At 41.4% G+C, this 17,810-nt stretch overlaps 1 protein-coding gene across 1 annotated transcript in view; it reads left to right on the top strand.

Moving 5' to 3' along the window:
• Positions 1-2,055: 2,055 nt before the first annotated feature.
• The window catches only part of LOC308193675 (uncharacterized protein), a gene marked incomplete at its 5' end in the record, with an annotated part of 30,048 nt that continues 14,293 nt past the window's right edge, over positions 2,056-17,810 (top strand). Inside the window, one exon of the mRNA XM_080588607.1 lies at positions 2,056-2,104. Coding sequence (XP_080444733.1) covers positions 2,056-2,104 — 49 coding nt within the window. The remainder of the gene's footprint in view (positions 2,105-17,810) is intronic.

Genomic DNA, 17,810 nt, shown 5'->3' with positions numbered 1-17,810 from the left:
TAAAGATAAAAAACATCGTTTGATTATTAATCAATCGTACCCAGCCCAGCAGTGCTGAGCCACCAGCTGCACCATGCTGGGGCACACAAGAGCTCAGCTCAGACCCAGGAGGACGAATACGACCTCCTACCTGCGTGGGATAAAAATTTCCAATGAGATGTAAGTAGCTTGGCACACCCAAGAGCAGCCGGTTTATGGGATCTGATACGATCACAGCACACAATCTGCAAAGGGGCAGGCAGATCCTCTGACAAGAAGCACCTGAATGCTGCGGCAGAAGCGATGGTTGGTTGGAGCAGTGCGTGCGGGATGCAGGGATCTGATCCGCTGCAGGAGACCTCTGTGATAAGTGATCTGTTTATTTTGCAAATACTGTGCTAAAATTCATTATGTTCCTTCTAGTCTATGCAGCTCTGTGCGCAGCAGTTCTCAGATTTTAGCTAAGAAAGTCTCTGCTTTTGTTTGACTGAAGTCATGTTCTCTATAGCTCGTGTTTTTATTACCCCCTTTTCAGCCTTATGCTCTGCTGTCTTGCTCTTTTGCTTTCTGTTCAGACTTGTTTATTATAGCCATAATTATAATATCTGAGCAATGAAATGAAATGTAAGTTGACTGGGTTGCTCAAACTGCTATTTTTAATTAGAAACAAACAAAGATTTCTATATTTTTTCCCTTTATTTCCTCCTTATATCCTCTATCTTCCATTTCCCATAGCTGTTCAAAACTGAACTACCAGTGCTTCGGTAAGCTCATTAACCAATTCCTTTAAAATTTATCAGTGTATTCAATTTAGGGCTAAAAATGTGTGTACAGTCAATAAATACTTTTATATTCTTTTAAAAGGCTTTTTTTTTTTCTGCCAGCTACCCTGATAAACTCTAGCTCTGTAATTCTAAGTCTACCTAATTCCAAGTTTCTTTATTTCATTTGCATTGTTAAAGGATTTCTGGAGTGCAAATGGGATTTTGGGTACTGAAAGCTCCAGGCACAGGAGCAAGTTTGGATATTTCAGAGCAAAGCAACTGCTTGCTCTCATCTTTTTCTACTGCATCTAAAGAAATGGGATTTCATGGGCATATTTCTTAGTTAATCAGGATTACACTCAAGAAACAGAAAAATTTCTTCTTCTAATAGAAACATCTCTGCAGGAGCCCAGACTATTGACTAACTAGTCAGGACAGAGCAGCCATCCTATTCCACATGTGTTGCCTCTGGATGTGATTTTCTCATTGGCTTAATCCCTGTTGTTCCCACTGAATTCGGACTTCTGGGAGCTCATTATTCTACAGATGAGTCTGAGACACTTCCACTGTGAGCCAGGGAATCCACAGTTCTCACAACTCTACCGAACAGTCTGAAAAGCTATTATGGGCCACGCTTTGGGGATTAAAACAGATTTACATTATTGAAGGCTTGGTGGTAATTCCTAGAACATGGGCAGAGGAAGCACCCTGAGGCTATTCCAGCTTTTCTTGCTAAGGGACAGCTCCACCTCTCCCAATGGTGTGTTGGGAGATGCTGAGCACCACCTGAGAACAGGACCTGTTGGAATACAGGTCTTCAATTTGGTGTGGCAATGCTTAGATTCCCAACACCAAGCTCTACAAGCCACAGGCCCAGACAAATATGCAGGGAATATGTTCTTTTCCTAAAGAGGAATCCTGGTTGAAAAGAACCTCTCCTTCCTTTCTGCCAGCCTCCCTCTCAGTGGATAAGCTCAGAAATGGTAGAAGAACCCAGGTAATTACCTGCTGCAGCCTGGGATTTTTTGATTTTCAGCTTCACCAGCATCCCTCACTGCAGCAAGCAGAGTGGCAGCACTTCTGCTTTGAACTTCTTTGATTTTAGTTCATGTCTGAAAATGTGATCGTTTCTTACCAGAAATAATTATGTGGAAATAAATGGTATCTCTCTTCAGCTGGTGACTGTTATCCCTGTTATGTGTTGGCTGGTGGAGCAACCGTTGGGATAATTTATGGTTCCTTCCTCAAGTATGTGGTCCCTAGTTCCAGACCAGAGCGCATCAGGGAAAACTCTGCTACAGGACACAGAAGGATGCAGAGAAGGATTGCGTTTCTCTCTACCAGTCCATCTGGCTTCATCGGTAAGGAGTAGGTTTGAGTGATATCATCATCCAGCCCTTGTCCCACCTCTTCCTGCCACTGCCACTTGACATTTCTTCCTTTTTGTCCTTACCCAGAGTCAGCAGTGTAATTCAAATAGAACAGCTTTAGTTTGCAAAATCTGTTTGCTGGTGATAAATGGTGCACATGATGGATGGCTGTGGTCTTGAAGATGATGGAGGGTGAACAGCAGGGTGCTGCATGGATTTGTGCTAGCAGCAACATTATTTAATACTTTTATTAATGGTCTGGAAGGAGGTGTAACCGAGTACATTAACTAGGTCTGCACACGACACTGTGCTGGAAAGAACTGTAAACCAAGTGAAGACAGAGAAATAACACTAATGGAACCAGAGGTTAGAAATATGAGCAGGAAACAGAATGAGATTCTGTCTGGAAAAAGGCAAACTAATAAATCTGGGAATAATAATCCAAAACACAGATATTTAATAGGAGAGTGAGATCTGAAAAAACAGTAATGTTCTAAAAGACCTAGTAATGATGGTTATGGGTGACTAGGAAATGGTTGTACAATGGGAAATGGTGGAAAAATGCAATTTTGGTTTGTAGAGTAAGATCCAAATGTATCTTGCCTTGGCACAACGGCTTGTCCCTCATTGTGGGTATGAATTATACAATACTTTGAGCCCTTACCTCCAAGCTTTATCTGTGTGTAGAAACCCACAAGTAGAAAAAATGTCTTTACTCTTCATAGAAACACAGGTCTGCAGGGCATCTGCTGGCCCATTGAGTCCCTCTCTGCTCAGCCCCACATTCCTGTGCAAGGAGGGTGAACCAGAGACTGGCTTCTCTGATGGCAGTTTTGAGGACTGGTGATTTCAACATCAAGAGCAGAAAGATGTTAAGGAGAAACTGAAGTTATTTCCAATAACATGGTATGAATAGATAACGAGATGAAGGATAGAGCTTTTACACAGAACAATACAGACAAGAAAATGAATGTTTAATAGGACCATTACCTCTCACTCAGTGCAGCTAGTCTATAGGTTCCATTTTCTGACCCTTGTAATATTTGCATGAGTTAATTCCATGGCATAATTTGAAATCAACATGACATGTGGAAATGGATATTTGCCAAAGGAGGACTTAGCAACCCTGTAGGAATCCGCAGGTGTGAGCTGTTGGACCCACAGGGAAGGGATGTTGCATAAGCCCTCGCTGAGATTGTGAGAGCCATGTGAGCAGGAGGGTCACTGCCTGCTGTGCTTGGTAAAAGCTCCGTGCTGGGCAGCCAGTGCTCTGGCAATGGGAATGAAGTTATTCAAAGTGGTAGCTTGTTCTTGGTATTGATCGTAAAATGGATAAGAATGTGTACAATACGTCTGCTATGAGCTGCCTCTCCAATGAATTCTCTGTCGGTGTGCAGAGCTGACAGTAATAAAAGTCAGGAGTTCCTACTTTTCCTAATGAAAACTTATGAACACTTCTGCTCCAGGCCCTATTTAGCAGTAGAGCTGCCCGTATGCATGGCCTACAGCATTATTTGCTGTGGAAAGGTCATCGTCTTGTGCTGGAGCCCACCTGAGTGGCTCCCAACCATCCTGCAGTTTGTGCTATGAGGAAAGTGGGAGGTGGGATCCATGGGCTCACCTCCGCCACTTACACAAACTCCTCTCAGACCCGGTGGTGCCTCAGAGTTGTTGCATTTGTTTGTTTGTTTGTTTGTTTTACATGCTGATTATTAAGCAAAATGCAAGAATAAAAGGAAGAATACATTTGGCTTTCAACAGCAATGACATACCCTCATGAATCTCCTCGCCATCCTGAGAACTGAGAAAAAAATGAGGGAAGTGTCAGAAGCCAAGTCTATGTTGACCCAAAGGAGAGAAGCAGAAGGGTCACACTGCAACATATCCCCAAATACATTGATATGTGTTCACCAACTCAGGCTAAATGTCCTTCACATGCTGTGAGGTGCTAACCACCCTGTAGAGCTGGGGAATTGCTCCCACATTGTACGGTAAAATAAATCCGTCTAGCCCTGAGTATGTATCATCTGCTTAGTCATGGAGTGGAAATGCAGCTACCTCTGGGGTGGAACAGAAAAACCACCCCATGTGAGCTTCCCTGCAATGTTAGCTCTCCAGGCTGGAGCTTTTCATTGCCCTGCTCACAAACCTATTATTAAAAATATTAAGTTATAAGGAGCTGTGTTTGTGTCAAAGGGCGACTGCTTGTACAGGAAAACCTTTGTTAGAATATTTTCCTTCAGTCAAATCTCTTTATTCCTAGAAGTTCTCTGATACAGTTGTTAAACAATGCTGTTTGTAGTAACATCACAATTCCAGGGAAAAATATATGGCCACTGTATGAAACACCTGGATATATCATATGTTATGAGTTTTGATTACCATTTCAGTCTGTTGTAGACAAGAAGGCCAGCTAGAAGCAAGCAATGTAAAAGATCTAGTTTTGGAGCTTAGTTGTTAAAATAATCCCCTATCCAGTTATCCCTGGGTGATCGTTCAAAAAGGAAAAAATAGTCTTAATGAGAATGTGAAATCTAGGAGGAAAGTGAACAGGACGTTGTGTTATTCTCCTGGCATGAATGGAGAGGTTGACATGATTGACAGGGCTGGGTTTGTAGCTCCAATATGGGAACCACTACCTCCTGGTAAACCTCCTGAGACCCAGCTGATCCTCACCGTGTCACACAGGTCAACAGCATCGGTCTGGAAGCCAGGAAGCTGCAGGATAAGAAAAACCTGAACAATGTCCTGTTAACAAACAAAAGCCTGCTTTGGGGATTTCTCCACAGATGTCCATTTTTGCTACCGAGAAAAAAAAAAAATATTATCAACTATGGCTGGGTTTCTGTGGCTGGGGCTCTGAGCCCAGTCAGACCCAGGAACATGAGCATCCTCATGCAGAGTGAATCCAGCCCTGCAGTCTGGTGCTCCCTGTCTGTGCTGCAGCCCATGGGAACCAAAGGCAATCAGTACCTTCCCTAAGTTCTCAGAGCATTGCAGGACTGGTAAGTGCATGTAATTACTCATGCGAGCATGTATTTTCAGGATCAAGGCTTAGCCTTTTAGCTACTGGGCATTCCTCCTCATTCGTATTCTTATTAAAAGCAATGATTTTATTAAAGTAGCATTTTGGCACCTGTTGTACTAGACATCTACAATTACCTGACCACGGTGCAGTCCTGTATGGGGAAAGACCCTGGTGTGCACCAGCCACCTCCCTGTCCCAGCCCTGCCCAGGAGGGAGGCAGGGCTGTTCTGGCTGGTCCCCAGTATGGCAAAGCAGGGGACCAGTATGCTACCATGCATTTATTTTCAGTATAAGTATTCTAGAGAAAAAAGAAAGAAAAAAAATCCGAGCCCCAAGCTTTTAATCACAAGTGTAGAGAGTGAAGCTGAGGCACACAGAGTAGATGTTTCCTACAAAACATGAAAACTACACAAAACCTGGCTTCTTTTGTTAACTATTTATTTTAGGAAAGGTGGGTTGTACCCTCGGTGTAGCTATTTCTCCCCACTGGCTCTAAGCCTAAACCCAGGTGCAGGCAGCTACAATGCAAATCTCTGCTTTTCATTGCATTCATCTTGCTGCATATTAGAAGAAGCAACTGAAACATCATGAGCAGGCAGAAGGAGACCCAAAGATGTAGGACAGCTACCAGGACCTGGGAGGACTATCAGAGGTATCAGGCTGGGCTGAGAACATTAATTCATCTCACCTAAGCTTTGCTTAAGCTAGCCCCAAACTGTTAACGCTGTGCTGTTTTTATGGAAAGGTGACTCTTGCTTGGATATTTCAGAGCAAAGAAGAGATGGAAGGTAGCAGAATTGGGAAAAGTCAGGTAGTTTTCTAATGAAGGAGAGCTGGAGGGTGGAGGTGACTTCTAAATACTTTTAAAGTTGTTCACAGTTGTCGGTGCAGACCAGGGAATCTTACAGTATGCTAAAATGTATAATAATTAGTGGCTGGTGCATTGATTGAACCCAGCTCCTTGCTCCTGCTGTGCACCAGCACAGTGGCCTTCCCACATCGTGCAGCCCGACACACATTTTGGTGCCTGCCCTGCTAGTAACTGGACATCCAGCACTTGCTGTGCCCAGAAGGCTGCAGGTTGGGTTTTAGGGGAGAAAAGAAAAATCTCTGGTAACCATTAGTGTAAAAATAACCTCCAAAACTTTGTCTTGCTAATATCTGCCTGCACTCTGGCTCTTGCCCGTGTCCAAAACGGATGTGTTTTCTTGACCCTGGAATGTACAACTCACTTCGTGGAACTCATTAGAAAAGTTCAGCAGCTAACTCTAAAATTGGTACAGTTACAGCTTGAAAACAGGAAAATTCTGGCCAAAATCAGTTGGCATTGGCTAAATGATACTGCAAGTCGAGAGAGCAGAATTTGGCCCTGATCCGAAGTGCTGTAGTCCAATCTCAGGGACCACCGAAACACTCATTTCTCAAAGCAGGACTCATGTTTCCCCCACATTCCCAGATGTAGCAGCTGGCTTGCAAAATTGTTCGGCATCAGGGCACGTATGCAGCCCATATATGATCCACACCCAGGTCATGCAGGTTAGAGAAAGCCAGGACTGATTGTCTACTGCCCCCAGCAGCTGCAGGGAAAAATAACATCTGCACCGACAGCTCCGAGCTGGTGGCCGTGCTTCACAAGAACTTCGCCAACATGACCCGTCGCTCAGCTTGGGAGGGATCAGAGAGTAGGAGCCCGCTGTGGAAAATAAATCTGAGTGCAAGGTTTGAGTTTGTAAGCTCACATGTTCACTTTCAAAAGTTTCCCTTCCACTCCTCGGTTTGATACGCGAGCACGGCGGAGTCACCTCGTGCTTCCTGCGGAGATGACTGCGTAGGGAAGGACCTTTGTAGCTTGCCATCAAAGCAGCAGACAGACAGCTGGGGAACATCCACATCTGGGTGTGCTGGTGTTTATTGCATACTGCATTCCATATAAATTCCATATGGAGTCAAAATCATTTTGGACTTGGTACCTCCTCCGAGCCAATAGCTTAATTAGGAGTGTTTTGTTTTGTTGTTTTCTGAAAGGAGAGCTGCAGTCCAAGTGCCTTATTATAGGTTTATACATTGCTGTGCTCTTAATATCAAAGCTTTCGTTTGGCTCGAGGCTCACTTCCCCGTGGGGGAAGGGTTGCTGTGCAACTGTAGTGAGTTACACAATATTTCTCCAACAGAAGAGCAAAGAGCGTGAGTTGGAGACTGTTGTGATAATGCACGAGAGGAAGTCAAATGCAAGTCCGTGCGGTAAAGGGAGCCTACGAATGAGATAACACAGAGCCTCATACAGATTGCAGTCTGATGGCCAGTTCCTGTAAAGCAAGAAATGGAAAATCAGATAAAATAGAAACATTCATGAGATGTCCATTTACAGTTACAAAATGGCCACTTTGACGATACAACTGTTGGCGATTGGATTCCAGTGGCCATCGCTTTGGATTAACTGCACACCCACGAGTAGCACTGAGAGGTCTGAACTGGTTGTCACACTGCACATAGTCAGAAGAAGACTCTGCCCAGAAATGATGGCAACCCGAGTAAATAAAAATCAAGAAGAAATTAGTATTTTTGTTTTTCAGGCTAAAGATGATAAAGAGAGGTTGTTTGGCTCTGTCTTGGTAATGTAAAGCTAGGAAATAAATCCAACCTGTCCTAGTCTCAGCCCACTACATTATCCTTCTCTGGGAAGTGAGGGTGACTACCAGTTCTTGACAGTGGTTTTTAATTAGATGGTACAATATTTTTTTTCAAAGGAAGTAACAATCCATTTGCAAAGGCTTCTCCTATTAACACAAAACATTTTCCCCCTTACTAATACGTTGAGGCTGACACCAAGTTCCTCCTTGTTTTTGATCTGATGTTACTCATGCTAATTGGGGTTATAGTGAATGTTGTTAGAAAGGATTATTTGCATGAAATAGTCAAAACAATCAAAATCAAACATTAAGAGTGGTGGAAGAAATCTTCCCTTTCTCTCTTACTCCCTGATCACCACTATAGGAATCCTGTACCTAGACACATCTCTGCCTTTGTTCTGTAGAACAGAAATGGGATCCAAGAAAGTCTTTCAAAATAAGCAAATATCCCTCACCAAAAAAAAAAAAAAGCAGTGCTGAGATACTGTGTTCTCATTGAAATGTGCCATGCACAGTTTCTGCACCACACATTTACTTACAACCATCCTCACCAGAATGGAAAATCTGACAAACAATTTTCTGTGGGGACATAAGAATGCAGGATGGAAACATCCAAACTGCGTGGTCTTTAAGGAGCAGTCATGCATGGAACTAAAACTATATCCAATATTGTAGTATCTTGCTGATAGATGACATAAAACAAATTTGTTACTTAGAGAGGCATGTTGATTGGCTTCACACTGGGCATGAATGAAGAGAGACATCTAGACTCTCTTTTATCCAGATGGAATTCCTAAGTCAATCAAATAAACATAATAATAATAAGGTTAATCTGGTCTTTACTCATTCAACAGAGAAAAGAAGAGATGTGGATCTAATTACATAAATATTGTAAAATCAGTTTGCATTTATCTTTTTCCACATCTCCTTGGTACAGCCCTGGTTCAACATGCTTAACACAGTCCTTTTTGGTCTGAATGATTTAATTCTGGGTCTAAAACCATTCAAGATTTCTCTGAACAAGAAAATCTTGTTTTCTTTGGAACATTTTGAAGTAGACATAATTACAGTGTTGCAAATGTGATGCTCTGCTTAAGGAGCTGTCAGCATTTCCATATTAAACCTCTGTTTTCAGGGGTTAACAGAATTGCCAGAAAAAAAGGAAAAAGAAAAAGAAAAAAGAAAAAGAAAAAGAAAAAAGAAAAAGAAAAAAGAAAAAGAAAAAGAAAAAAGAAAAAGAAAAAGAAAAAGAAAAAGAAAAAGAAAAAGAAAAAGAAAAAGAAAAAGAAAAAGAAAAAGAAAAAGAAAAAGAAAAGGAAAAGGAAAAGGAAAAGGAAAAGGAAAAGGAAAAGGAAAAGGAAAAGAAAAAGAAAAAGAAAAAGAAAAAGAAAAAGAAAAAGAAAAAGAAAAAGAAAAGAAAAGAAAAAGAAAAAGAAAAAGAAAAAGAAAAAGAAAAAGAAAAAGAAAAAGAAAAAGAAAAAGAAAAAGAAAAAGAAAAAGAAAAAGAAAAAGAAAAAGAAAAAGAAAAAGAAAAAGAAGAAAAAGAAAAAGAAAAAGAAAAAGAGAGAGAAAAAAAAAAAAGAAGAGTGAAAAGAGGGGTCCATTTTTGCCTGAAACTTAGTGTTTAGGTTTTTTAGTTCAGGAGGGAGGTTTCAAAATCAAATTGTGCAAAATTAATTTGCACTGTAGGCTTGCAAAACTGTTCATGTCACTTTTTTCATTTTTTTTTTATTTTTTTTTTTTAAGGAAAAAAAACAGCCCACAATAAAGCCCACTTACTTTGCTTGCTTCTACTGTACACTGCTCTTCAAAGTTAATGGCATTTCCATACAATACCCCCAATGTAATATGCCTTAGAGGCAGCATAGATTGAATAAGTGACTTGAAGCCAGGGACTCCCAAGTTTATAATTTAGCCGCTGACTCACTGTGTGGCCTCAGGCAAACCACGTAACTCGTATGTCCTCATCTATGGTATGGTCTCAATTTTCCATTGTGTTGCACAACATGTAAGGAGCTCTGCTCATGTTCAATAGGAGCTTAACCCGATGGTGAGTGGGTTACTGGGTGCTTGTAGAGGATTTGAGACTTATGCAGCTCCCACTTGCCAGGTTTTGTCTACTTACTTCAATCTGTAGGAGATATGTCTTCACTGAGCTGGTCCAGGTGGGCATTTGGTGGAAGCATCTCCATCTGCAATTTCTGAGTCATGGAGAACAGTCTGTCTCAATGCTGGCACTGAAATAATTTTCTTCAGAACTTGAGCAGATCTGAGAGGTTGTTTTGGCTGAATGTGTAGGGTGCTATAAACTGCACCTGCTGGAAACTCAGCAAATGTTGACCATTTCTGTACATCTTCAGCTTTCCTTGGGTCTTCATGCCATGTCCCTTCATGTCTGAAATTTTCCTCTATCATAAAGTCTACTTGCTTTTGCATACAGAGGAGAGCCAAACTCCTGTTTTATCTTCTTGTCACATGGAGGACATGGACAGCTTGTGTAGACAGTAGATGATGGATAGAAAGACTTTTTCCTGAAGAACACTAACCCCTAAGAAATATTTTTTTCAGCATTTATTCAGAACTGAAAAAGGCCCCTTCACAGTAAGTACTGGCGTGGTGTAGACCTCTGTGATTGACACCACATTTGTGGGATCATGAGAGTAGAGCTATAAAATTAGAAGAGACCATTTTGGTCACCACTTCCAGTTGTTCATATTGCAAGCAAATGCACACTGGTGGTAAGTTCAGATGTGTCTGCAGAAAGGTCCCAGGCCACAACATATCCCAGCTTCCAACCCTTATAGCCATCTGCAGGCTTGTAATAAAAGACCTAGCATTGCAGCTGGGATGTGTCACGGAAGGAGAACAAGAAAGATTCGATGGGCTGCCAGCGACCTGGGCCAAAAACAGGGCAGACACAGTGAGACTGGACAGATCTAGACGGGCAGCAGCTCACAGACAGCCTTCCCCTCTCCTAAGGGACCTTTGTTCAGCCAGAGACAATCACAAAAAACAATGTGGCTTCAAAAAACGTCCCCTTTCTTCTTCACCCCATGTCTACACAAGCTGCCAATATCTGGTCACTTTTTGACCTCATGGAAACATTTGTCTTTTACAACATCTTGCAGTGTGAGCCCTGCAGACTGACTGCACATTTTGTGAAGATCCATGTCTTTGTTTTTCTTTTCTTCTTCTTGAATCTGCCACTTAACAAAGACCCTCTAATGTCCTCAGTCTTTTCTATATTGTCCACATAGCAGTGCTCATGGGGTCTCAGTTTCCCACCTGTGGAATGGGAATGACAGCATATAATGTCTTCTAGCATATATAGGATAGAAACATAGGAAAATATAGGAAACATAGGAAATGATCCAGTATTTCCTGACAATTAACAGAATAGTTCTGTGTATCTGAGAAGATGCCACTAGAACAAAGATTTAGATGAGTGTCCTGCCTTTAAACATTCATTTCTGTCCTTATATTTTCCTAAACTAGAAACTGTTAGAAACTTTTTATAAAACATGATGCTTGCAGAAAAAATGTTTATTGTTAGTGTAAGGAAAAGAAAAAAAAGATGACTTTTTTTGTTTGGTTTGCTTGGGCTGTTTCAACCCTAAGCTATATTTTCAGAAATTGCTTATTCACCTTGTGCAGGTTATTTTCTTATGGCTTTCATATCTTATTAGTTGGGCTTCCTTGTTGGAGTGAATCTCCATTGTTTCATAACAGATATGGAGCTCTCAGCATGTACACGTAATGCTAAAGTAGATTCATGTCAAACTGGCTTGATCTACAGAAATTTTAATTTGTTTAGACTTGACCTGAACAATATTTGGATCATATGAACTCAAAGTTAAATTCTTTCCATCAGTTTCTCCTAATGGAAAATTGAAACATTTCAGGAAAATTAAGCTTTCCTAAGAGCAGCACTGTTTTTGTACAAAACAATTTGGTATTTAAAAACAAACAAGCGACAACAGAACAAGGAAAGAACCACCACAAAAAACACCAAGATGGGAAGTTTCTGAGTAGCTGTACTTGCCTATTCTCCTGACTTGATATGAATGCCATGGAGCTATGCTACTAAATCAAAATGCCATTTTGATCCATGGGAAACAATGAAGTTTTAATTGAGTATTACTTGCATAAAGATGTTTTTCTTCAGCCAGCTAGTCAATATTAACCGGTCTGCCAGCAAGTCTAACAAGGTGTGAGACAAGTCGGATAAAATTAGGATGCTTTACCAAAACCAGGGTGGGTGATAACCTTAAAAAGTAATACCTACAAGGCAGGAGACTGATAAAAACAAGTCATCCTCCTTTCTGCTGGAAAACATGTTAAATTGATAATGTGCACGAGATTGTATAGTAGTTTATGGGATTTGCAAGGCCTACTTGGTAAAACAGTACAGCTTGAGATCTCTGGACAGAAAAATATTTGAAGGACCTGGGAAGAGCAACCTCAGACATTCAGGAACGGCTCTCCGGACGCCTTGTTGGGGTAGATAAATGGTGATATAGTTTGGTTGTCCAAGTCAAAGGCAGAGGCAGGAGGCTGGGGAGGTTTGTAAATTCATTCCTTGTTGGTTTGGAGGAGAAAGACTTTACTCATACTTAATGCATAGATGTAATAGTAAGAAGAGCTGAACATCTATAAAGCTCAGATATTGACTTTCTGAAGTATTAGCTGATTGGTCTCTTAGAGGTGACTGCAAGATTTCTGTAGTGCTGAGGTGCTTTCATTTGAAGACTTCTGCAGTGTCAAGAAGACTTTACAAACATGGCATTTTTTACCTTTTGCCAAAGGCATTTCCAAAGAGGATCCCAAACCTTTCCCTAAAGCCCTTCTTGTCCATAATTAAATTCCAAGCTTCTCTCCTGTAGAGATGGAGACACAAATGTGCCAGTGCTGCCGGCTCTTTGGGTACCAGCTGGCAGATGATGATGGTACTGGAAGAAATGATTTTCCACCACCACTGCTCCATGGTTCTGCCTTTGCATTATGGCTGAATCCAACCAGCCCAATGGCACCAAGAAGCAGAAGCACTGACGGACCAGAGCTTCACTCATGGGTATGGGTGTCACCAAGCTACCTGGCCTGCTCTGAAAAAGAAGACTTTCTCTTTAATAACAGATGGTGGTAGTGAGACATGAAAATTAGGACATATTTTCATTAGATATTGGAATATCATGAGCATCAGTTGTTTTGGGAAGGAGTCCAAAGAATACTTGGAGAGAGTCTAAAACTGCAGATGAATCCACAGGTTTATTTTATTGGGTGATTTCAGTTCTGCCAAATATTTGTAGTGTAAAGAAATCATAAAAATTGCTGGTGGTCCTCGCCTGGCGGGTACTTCTCACATATTTGAGACAGTTGTATGAACTGTGACAAGAATGTTTGATCTATTAGCTTAAAAACAAATTAGAGTCTTCAAGAGAAATAAATGAAGTATAGATGGTAGAAATACATTTCTCTTATCTTAGGGAGACCAGGAATTTTTGCCCCCAGGCTTTATTTGCATTTAATTATCGCAGCTTGGATTTCCTCTACTGCGTGCATGGAGGTTTAGTCTGCCTCATTCCATCCTCTGTTCTGAAATAACATTAGTACCTGTTAATGATTATCATTGTCAATTATGTATTCTGGTTACATGCACATTATAAGAAATATCAGTTTGTTTTAATAAATCTTCAAAAGGCAGCCTAAACCTGTGCCTTATCTTCTTTCTGCTTTGTAATTTATTTATTTTTATGGTTATGATATATGAAAGACACTGCTTGCTCCCAGGGACTGTGAATGGGTATCTACTCAGCACTTCAATACCAAGTTGACAGGCAGAAAGGGTTTTATTTAACATAGTTTTCCAAATGAACTGAGATGGTCATGTATCTCAAAGATACATAGAGAAAGAAGTGAGGAATACAGGTCTCAAAGTCCCAAACACTCAGTTATATGCATACAAGAAAACCTAGATGCACGGTGAACCCATAGATGGTTTAGATGGTTTAGTGTGAAGCGTACTAAGTAGCTGAGTATCTGATGCTCACAGCATAGAAATTCTTCTTCCTTTTTTTTTTTTTTTTTAGATTATTATTTGCTAGGATAATAATTGCACTGTAATCCTGAGCTGGCAAAAGACTGATTGCCTAACTTCTCATTGGCTTGTAGGGAACAAGAGTAGCCCCATATAAAAAACAAATCTGCATTTTTAGAGAATTTTGTTCTGAGTAGTTGTGCAAACTTGATGTTTATGCCATTTGCCCATGCAAATTTTCAGGATTATTTTCATTCGCTGGACAGGCACTGAAATGTCCACTCCAAAAGGAACACTTTAACCAAGCATTCTTTATGTGGTCTTCAATTAATAAACAGGAATATGCCTTTCTAACCCTGTGGGTAATGATTTTTCTGTTTGCTGCTACTGTATGTAACCTAAATGAATGGGGCATTTATATACTGTCCTTTCATCTGGGATATCAAAGCACTTTATAAATATGGGCCAATTGGTCTGATGTGCAACCACCGAATTGTGGCCTTCTCGGGGGTGGCATGCGGTTGACATTTTGGCTGGCAAAGCACATTTGAAAATCAGGAACTGTTGGTTTTCTCAGTTGGGCTATGTTTGGAGGTAGGGTGAGACTATACCTGCCCAACACCGGGAAGCAACACCACTGCCTACTTTCCAGCTAGGTGAAGTATGGTCTTTGGCTAAGAGCATAACCAAGGCATCTTCCATTACTGTATCACTAATTTTAATCCAGCCTGAGACAGTGGGTGTCAAAAATTATTACCATATGGTAAGCTGGTAAATTGCCACAAGAAAATGAGCTTGGTGGTCCCAGATTAGTTTCATATGGACAGGTGTCTACACCACAAAACCACCGTCATAACTGCTGTAGCTGCTGGGTTTCAGAAGGGAGGTCCAGGACTGAGCAGGCATTGGTAACGCACATGGTGCTTCTAGAGGTGGGGTCTTGAGGGCAGAGAGATGAAGTTGTTTGCATCTGTTGAGGTGTTTCTTGGCATGTGTGTCCACTTCAGTTTCCTGAGCTGTCAGCTAGTTTGTAAGGTGCTCTCTCTCATTATTGTGGCAAGTGCTTTCTCTTACCTTCGCAGAGAAGCCCTATGCCTCCCCTGCTTCTACCCTGTTAAACGACGGTCACAAAAAACTCAATGGGAAGTATGTATCAAAGGTATTAAGTTCAGACCACACAAGTGGTCTTTAACTTCTTTAGTATGTCTTGGAAAAGCCTCCAGGAACACGGGGTTGGAAGAACCTTCTGGGTCACTGATCCCAACCTCCTGCTATTGTAGGCTTTCACTTTGCATAATCCTTTGGAAAAGCTGACTGATCTTCAAAAATGTGGACAATCACAGGAAACCTCATAACGTCTCCATACAAAAAAGGTGGCAAATCTGTTTTGCACTTCTTTAACATGTTTCATTCAAAAATTGTAAAGAGTTTTGCAAACATGGAGTTAAGAATCGCCGTACCAGCAGGAAGGAAGAATTACCCTTAGATAGGGACAATTTGGATGACAGAAAAATCATGAGGCAGATAGCAATCCCCATTCAGACAAAGCTCTCAGTGATCTGAGGTCTCTAGCTCCATTACAGATATCCAAGTCTATTCAACCAAACCGATGAGACAGGCAGGAATTAAAATTGGAGTTACTGACTCCTCTTTTTACCTACCTTTTAACACACTTTCTGGATACTGGTGCTAAGACTAAGGTCCATCTTTGTTCAACGTATCTCACAGGGATTTCTTAAAACTTGTTACTTCAGGGGCTGACACCACTCCTACTGCACAGTCCTTATCTCTTGTGCAGATGCTATATTGGCAAAAGCTAGTGACTCTGTGCTTGTGAACTTGTCTGCGAAGCATATGGAATTAACCATGCCTGGGAGGAAGAGAAATCCTGGATAACGAGGTGCAGAGGCCGGATGTTGATGCACTGAGGATGATCATCCCCAAAGCTGTGCAATGCTTGGAGTAAGCAACTGGGATGTCTGAATGATTTTATTTGCTTCTATGGAGAAAGAAAGTAAGAAAAAAATGTCTGAGTATGTTTTCTCAGGCTATGGTTCTTAGAATTGCTCATTTGATACAGTATCTCTGCAGCACATGTATAAAGAAAACTGTGAATTCAACCAAAATTCACATGCTTTCTCAGCTTTTCAGGATAATCTGGACTTTAGTGGAACAGCTGCTTGGCAAATAGGTGGTAAGGCTTTCTAATTTTCTGACAGTGGCTCTCCTCACAGTGCACCAGGAAGACTGGGGATGAAAAGAACCGACCTGCAGAGAGAGTACAAGTGCTCATAATGGGCTTTCTAGGCTCTGCGTGGGTACAGGACATTGCACTGGACTTTTGGCTTCCCCAGGCAGGCCTGGCTGTACATTGGTGTTCCAAAGAGCATTGCCTGTTGATGTTCCCTTGGCCAGCAAGAGGGGAACTGCAACCCCTGCCCCTGCTGTGCCTGGCACACTAACACGCTTCCGTGCCATTGTACTTCTCTAAGATCAAGTGCATTTTCTTTGTGGTGCTCCCCAGCCACTTCTGCTACAAAAATACTTTTCCTTACTGAAATATGGCATGTCTGCTAAGAAATCTATATGAACCAGGATGTTTCCTGTGAAACATTCGCATCTCACCTTTAGCTCAAGATGCTTTAGCTCAAGAAGCTGTGCAGAGAATACTCCCACAGGCTGAGAAAGGGAGCTGTGCTACATGGTGCGCTCAGCAGGACTGGCAGATCTTACCCCAAAACTCTTGGTTTCACAGGCATCTGCCATGACTTGGTTATGTATTTTTAAATCACTTTAGTCAGTTTCCTCTTTAAGATTTTTGTTTGCTTCTTTTTCTTTTTCTTTTTTTTTCCTTTTTCTTTTTTTTTTTTTTTTTGTAACAAAATAAACCCTTTTCTCATCAGAGTTATCTCATTCAGACAGACACAGAGCTTAAGTGTTTTTCATTTAGGTCAAGTTAGGGTTGCTTGAACTGGGGATGTGTGCTCATTAGGGGGGCATAAGATGCTGAGGTCTATCTCTATTCTGGAAAGCTCAACTTCATGCAGCTTTTTTTTTTTTTTTGTTAAAGTGGAGCTTCCAAAATCCTGTAGACTCACAGATATGTTTTTAAACACTACTGAATTTGGGACTTGGAGAGCAAGGATAAATACCAAATTTGGGGTTGTCTCTTGACCAAAATTTTGAACGTCCTGAAGATTGCAGTGTTTGGATTTCATTATAAATGACAAAATTCAGGATAATGACAATGTTGGTGTGCACGTCTTGGCTGACTCACAGCAATGCTCCGCATTTGGATTTTTGATTGAGCCCCGTCTCTAATTATAATGCCACAAGGGCTGGCTGAGAGCAGTGCCTCCATTTGACATCGTATGCAATGTGTTGGACTGTGCATTTTATTCCAAACCTCTGCTGCTATTACATTGAAAGTATTAGCTGTAGTGTGAGCTATCTGGGGATTATATGGGCTTTTAGCAATCATTTCTGAAGGTGTATCCACTTTCATAATGCCCAGAGAGGTTGAGCAACAATTTTTTCTCAAAAGGGGCTCTTTGTCTCCATGCCCATGTCTCCAGTATAATTGACACCTACAGAACAGATGTATAGACAGATGCAGCGTTTTTCTTTCTTTTTGCTTTGGAAGCCTTACTGTCTACCTTCTAAGCTGGGATCAAGCATGACTTTGCTTGTTGACTCATGTAAGGACTTTGGCAGCTGCCCCTTGGCTCTTCCACATCGCTGCTTCACCAGTCCAGGTCTCCTCGTGTTCCTGGTTGCGTTCAGGCTCCTTCTGACTTTGGTCTCTTGATATTCCTGACCTAGCACAGACTACCCAGCTGAATGTGTTCCTGACTTCCTTGTTAACGACAAAATGCTCTCTTTTTACAGCTCAGTTTCTTTCCATAAAGTTAATCAAGCAGCCCTCCTTTTACAGGGCAGCTGACCCTTTGGTCTTTCCTCCTTTTGGCATGCTTAAAGTTCCCAAAGCTGCCAGAATCCCCGTCT

The sequence above is a fragment of the Anser brachyrhynchus genome (assembly GCF_964034855.1).
Source record: "Anser brachyrhynchus genome assembly, chromosome: 3".
In the NCBI taxonomy this organism is placed as follows: domain Eukaryota; kingdom Metazoa; phylum Chordata; class Aves; order Anseriformes; family Anatidae; genus Anser; species Anser brachyrhynchus.
The sequence above is the reverse complement of the archived record's forward strand: the minus strand, read 5'-3'. Positions and strand labels throughout refer to the sequence as shown.